The 6474-nt window shown below is 41.1% G+C and overlaps 1 protein-coding gene across 1 annotated transcript; it reads left to right on the top strand.

The window, feature by feature from the left end:
• Positions 1 to 725: 725 nt before the first annotated feature.
• On the top strand, positions 726 to 1317 carry LOC123966714 (septin-5-like; the record flags this gene model as incomplete). The annotated part of the gene is made up of 1 exon (XM_046042844.1): positions 726 to 1317. A coding segment is annotated over exon 1 (592 nt), but the record flags the coding sequence as incomplete, so codon positions are not given.
• Positions 1318 to 6474: the final 5157 nt, after the last annotated feature.

Genomic DNA, 6474 nt, shown 5'->3' with positions numbered 1-6474 from the left:
TGACTGGCCACTCTCTGCTGTCTCAGAAGAGACACATTTTGTGCTGTGTCAGCCACCGTAGCTGTCCTACGCTCTTTGAAAGGTTAGGGGGCAGTGGTAGACTGGATAGATGGCTGCAATTCACAACCCTCACCACTAGATGTCACTAGATCTTACACACTGAACCTTTAAGATCCAGTACCTGCTGACAGCTGCTGATAACAGCAGCACAGCTGACAGGAGGTCACTGATTGTTTTTCTTTCAACCAATAAGCTGCTGCATCCTCAAGCTCCTGTCAAGCTGTTACCATGGCGACGTGAGTAAAACTAGTTTCTACAACAACACAGAGTTTCAGAGTTTATTTTCTTGTTGAAATGCATCACGCTGCTGAATCCCATTTTACTACATGATGTGAACATTTACAACGAGAGCAGAGTTAAGAGTGAAAACTAGAAAAGTGTCAGATTGATGTGATTATAGAAACAATTAAAATCTAAAAGAACCAGGCTTTTATTTTTAATGAAACGTTAGAAGGACACAGGTAGAAGTTGTGTGTGTGGGATGGTGGGAGCAGGTAGAGTGATTTTATTTATTTCATTCTATATTCCGTAGTTTTTGATCTCATGTCTTTACTTTTCTTCAGGAACAGCTCATCCAAATATGAAGAAATCGTTTCTAAAAGTGTTCTGATCCAGTCATGACCTCCTGCTGTCTACCAGCTGAGACCAAAGAAAGAGAACATTGAATGACTCTTGGTGAAAGAAATGTGAACAAGATAAACAAAACCATCTTGCTTGTGGGTGAAACAGGAACAGGAAAATCTACTCTGGTCAACGCTCTGGTCAACTACGCCATGGGAGTGAAGTGGGAGGATGATGTCTGGTTTAAGATCGTAGAGGACGAGAAGAGAAACCAGTCAGAGAGTCAGACATTAGATGTGATGGTGTACCAGGTCTTTGGTTTTGAAGGTGAAACTCTGCCCTACTCTCTGACCATCATAGATACTCCTGGATACGGAAACACCAGAGGAATCGAACAGGATGACATCGTCAGTCAAAGATTATTAGACTGGTTCCGCTCAGAGGACGGAGTTCATGAGGTTAATGCAGTGGGTCTGGTGCTGAAAGCAACTGAGAATCGACTGAGTGAGCGACTGAAGTACGTCTTTGATTCAGTGGTGTCTCTGTTTGGAAAAAACATGGAGAAGAACATTGTTGCTCTCATCACACTCTCAAATTGTCTGACACCTGAAAATGTTCTGAAAGCTCTCGGAGATGCAAAAATTAAATGTGCCAAAGATGAAAAGAATCAGCCTGTTTACTTCCTGTTTAATAACTGCCAGAACACAGAGAGAAAACAGAAAACTAAGTTAGCTTTAAAATATATATGGGACTTAACAATGGCCGGAGTGAGTCAATTCACAGACTTCCTGAATGAATCTGCACCTCAGAATCTAATGGGAACTGTTGAAGTGTTGAAGGCTCGAATCAAACTGCATCTAAAACCTGAAAGAGAGAGTTGAATTCACTGAACTAAAACAGAGAGAAATCCAACAGACTCAGGAAGCTCTGAAGAAACATGAAGAAGAGAAGAAGAGAAATGAGAAGTTCACTGTAGAGGTTGATGAGGTCTACAAAGATAAAAAACCTTAGTGCGTTCATGTCAAACCAGCAACTGTGTGGCTACTGACAGGCTGTCAATATCAACACCCCTATCAAAGATAAAAACGGATCTACCCCCGTGTCTGATATTACGTTGATGCTGATCATTGAGGTTGGGTCATGTTAGGTTTCCTACATTCAAGATTCGCTCTTTCAGCGCAGGCCGACAGGCGCCTGCTTTTAACAGGTTGATGGGCGCATTACTCTCTCCCCCCATGAGAAACTTCACAGAAATCATACACGACACATTAAGGATGGATCACTAGAAAACCTGTCTATATGAAGTGGGGGACTCATCCTATTCTTGCACCCATCAAAGCTATAATATCAACCCCGTAATAACATGCACATCGATTGACGTCACTTCTCCTCGAGAGCCTGTTTTGGTCTCCTGCATATTCAGTTTAAAACAAGAACGATAAATAATCACACAGGCATTTGTAAACATCTTGTGAGAGCCATCTGTTTTCTGTTATATGACAGTTTAACCACTGAGTTAAATCTCGTTGTTTAGCTCCTCTGTCAGTGTTTGCATCCTTTTCTTCCCACAGTCAGTACGTATTAATATTAATTCCACTAACCATTTATAGACAGTTGTAGGTGTTTGAAAGGATCGGATATGGCGCTTCCTCACATAGGCCACATTTCAAGTTGATTGTGATTTATAAAGGGAACAAGCTTGCAAGGGTGCATTTGCACGGTTTTATAAGTCATTATAAAGCCATTTTGTCTTTTGGACACACTTTTAGCGAGGTTTCATGAATTTCATAGGGTTCTTAAAGTTTGTGATGTGCATAAGGATTATAATACACTATACTTTTAATTAGTTGTATATATGTAATTGTTATATCATGAATCTCATAGGGTTCTTAAGGGGCTGTTTTGTGCCCCCCCAATCCGCGTCTTCCACCCCTCCCGATTGAAGCGCGTTCTCGAGAGTGTGCGGGTGGGGGGTCGCGGGATCACGCAAAGCTGCCCTATTTACTGCTGCTGTTGATCACTGATCAGTGCTTGAGGTAAATAAATCCTATTATAACTTTAAGAAATCGTTGCCTGTGACTGTTTGTGTATAAGTCCATAAATCTGCTTATTCAGTTCCTCTGGTGTTGTTTTATTAGTGACATCGCTGTCACTGTCGGCATCCAACAGACCTTCCACGCTGCAGTCATGCTCCACCATCCTGTCCTTCAGTCTCTTTCTGTTTTTCATTGCTGTTGAACCAAAATCCAGATATTTTTATCCTTGTGTGTCTTTTTTTCTGCTTTTCTTCCCTCCTATTTGTTGGCATGCCCTGTCCTAATTACATAGATTAGATTTTGTTTATTGCCTGCCCCCCTGTAGGATTTGTTTGCGTTTTGGGTTGCTGCTCTGACTGGCTTCTCTCCTCGTCCTTCTTGTCTTTCTTGTCCTTTACGATCTATACCACCAAGAACTCTCCTTTTAGTATCTGGCAGATGTGTAATTTTTGCTCATGACTAAAACCTTTGATGCAGCTGTTTGATATTCTACACAGCTTCAAACTATTTTATCTGGTGGCTGATGGAAACATTCAGCAGCTACCAGCAATCTGATATTAGTTCAGTTTACAACATGAGTAAACTAGTTTTACTCATGTTGCCATGGTAACAGCTTGACAGCAGCTTATTGGTTCTAAGAAAAACAATCAGTGACCTCCTGTCAGCTGTGCTGCTGTTATCAGCAGCTGTCAGCACATTTACATTTTGTCACGCTCTGCCAGTTGGCCATCCTTTGTGTTGCACTTTTGAGTTTAGTATCTGCCTTAGTATGTTGAGTTTTGGGTTCAGTCCTGTCTAGTGTCCAGTATCTGTTATATAGTCTGCTTGTCATGTCAAGTCTCTCCGTTTTCCTCTGCTCTCTCTCTCTGCCTCGTTAGTCTCATGTCTGTCACCTGTGTTGCTCCTGCCCTGATCGTTAGTCCCTGTGTATATTTACTGTACCTGGTGTTTCTGTCTTGTCTTTGTCCGGTCATTGTTGTCATGTGTGTACTCTCTGCCTGCAACCAGCCTTGCTTGTCTCGTCTCGTCTCCCTGTACTTTTGGATTTCTGTTATTCAGCCACTCAGCTGTAAGTGTGCTCGCTTTTGGTTATATTAAAACCCTTAGTTGAACTATACCTGCTCCGCTCTGTGTCCTGCGTTTGGGTCCTCCAACCTGCCTCCACACCACGATCGTGACACATTTACTCATTTGGCAGAAGCTTTTATCCAAAGAGACTTACAGTTTAGGAACAACATACAAGCATCAACAGAGCATCAATACAGCACGAGAACTACAATTGACAATTGTTACGTCCCAAGGACTAGGGGTGTCCTGGATGTAACATGTGTGGCCTCCCACTCTTCCCATTCCCAAACAAGGCCAGCACACCACAAATACAATTTAGCAGTTTTTATTATACATCGGAGATGAGCAGTGCCCAAAAGAACAACCAAAACACTAAGAAAACCTAAATCTTTCCTAAAACCAAAACCAAAAGGTAAAGAAAAGACAAAGCTCTAAAACTAGGCTTCTAAGTCCAAAAACAGGAGAAAACGATGCAAACAAAAAAAAGGGCTTCTCACTGCTAGTAGCTGACACAATATAGCTACAACAAAGGAACTTGCTTCATAGCAACAAAAATGGCAAAGCCAACAAAACCAGGTTGTCATAAGACAATCAGAAGGACTACGATACTACTTACAATCTAAGTTGAATATAGTCACAACCGTTCAATATGTACAATAAACACAGACATAACACACAGTCCTCAGGCAGGTTGGGAATGGCAGAGAGAGGGAGAGTTCCTGTCCGTAGGGCTTAAGATGGCTGCTGTCATCCAGGTACCCAATCAGGATTCCTGTTCTCCAGTACCTGCATACACTCACACACACACTCTAATGGAGGAGAACAGCTGACAGTGCCAGGAGAGATAAACAAACAAAATATGACCCCAGGGTCATAACACAATAAATACTAGTAAGAGCTGATAGCACGTATAGCATCAGTGGGGTAAATACCTCAGCAGAGAGGGTGGACGCCCTGTGGTCACATGATTTCACAGAAACAGTCTCAGAGACAGGTAGCAGAGATCAGTTTGTATCAGCAGAGATGGAGGACACACTGTGGTCACATGATTTCACAGAAACAGTCTCAGAGACAGGTAGCAGAGATCAGTTTGTATCAGCAGAGAGGGAGGACGCCCTGTGGTCACATGATTTCACAGAAACAGTCTCAGAGACAGGAAGCAGAGACTGCAGTGACTCTCCAGACTGTTCCTCTGCTGGATTGTGAATAACTGAATGTTACTTTTTGTATTCTTCACTAAAGTGATGAGGACTGAAATAAACATATTTGCATCAGAGTAAAAATGTCAGCATTAATGCTGCTGCAGCGTGTCTTCTGCTGGGATTCAGGTAGAGAAAGGTTTTAGCTAAATATCAGAGATGTTTGAGAAATATTACTAAAGGTATTCATATTATAATTAATATTCATTGGATTGACACCTGGAATAACCAAAACAGGTTTTGTCCACCTATGAATGCCAATAATTGAACACTTTTATTTTGATGGCTGTGCAGGGCCGTGTACGTTTTGGTAGTTTGTTTTTTCGTTTGAACCAATAAACGAACAAATGAGAAAACCACCTTTTTTCATTTGTCATTTCAAACCAAAAACAAAGAAACGGAAAAAAAGAGCCGTTCTCCCGTTTTTGGTTTCTGAATCCAAAAACGAAAAACGACTAAACCAAATTTTTGAAATTCCTATTTTCATTTTGAAGATAGACGTTAAGAAAAGAAAGACCGGTGAGCCAGGTGTCCCGGACCAAGGTACGTTTTAACCGTTTGTAACTGTAAAATTTATTACTCAATATTTCCTTTCATTGGTGGGTGGGACTTCATCAAACACTTGCTTCTGATTGGATAGTGTGCTCTATCACTTATCTTTGTACTTAAGGCTATTTTTCAAAATGAAGGTTCTCCCAGAGAACTTCCATTCCTGCTGTGGCTCTCCCTCTTTGCCTTAAGACGATGCAATGTCTCCACAAAAATATACACTTAGATGACGGTTTATTAGTGAAAACTAATTAAATAATGCCATAAATCCGCCTTCATGATTAAGAGATTAACAGTTTGAGAGGTAGCGATTCAGCTGTATGATCAGTTTGGTGGTGCTGTTAAACTGTAATGAATTAAACAAAGGTATTTCTGTTATTTAGCATTACAGATTAAGGCTTATTTTAGTAAATGCTGTGAACAGTAAATAAATAAATACACGTATTTTTCCACTTGTGGAAAAACTTCAGAAAGACAGAGAGTCCTTCGAGCTTGTTGTCAAACTGGATCAGTGTGAGCAGCAGCTGTGTAGAAAACAAGCTCTACACTGTTGATCCAGATGTTTAAACATCACAAAGCGAGGAGTGAGGACGCCCCCTGGTGTCTCATGCTGAGTACAACAGCTCCCTCCCTCCCCCACATCACAAACTAAACACAGTCAGATCCTGTTGGACTAAATCCATTTATTTTTTCTCTTCTAATCATGTTTTCTCCACTATGATTGTGTTTGTGCTTGTATGAATAGACGTGTCTTATATATCCACCATGATGTCACAATGTTGAAGCTGTTGGGAAACTAAAGTGAACTCATTATAAAGGAGTTTAGCCTGGAGGGGGGTTGAAACCTCTTCCTGTGTTCTGAGAGTGTTAATAATATATCTTAATATCTTTCTCAATAATAAAGAAGATTCCAGTTAATGTGTGTGTTGTATCAAAGTCCTATAAGAGCTGAGGACAGACTGCCTCTCCTCAGTCACACCTGTGTAATGCTGATGATGCTC

This window comes from Micropterus dolomieu, unplaced genomic scaffold (genome assembly GCF_021292245.1).
Source record: "Micropterus dolomieu isolate WLL.071019.BEF.003 ecotype Adirondacks unplaced genomic scaffold, ASM2129224v1 contig_14077, whole genome shotgun sequence".
NCBI lineage: Eukaryota > Metazoa > Chordata > Actinopteri > Centrarchiformes > Centrarchidae > Micropterus > Micropterus dolomieu.
Note: the sequence above shows the minus strand (reverse complement) of the source record. Positions and strands in the feature narration are given on the sequence as shown.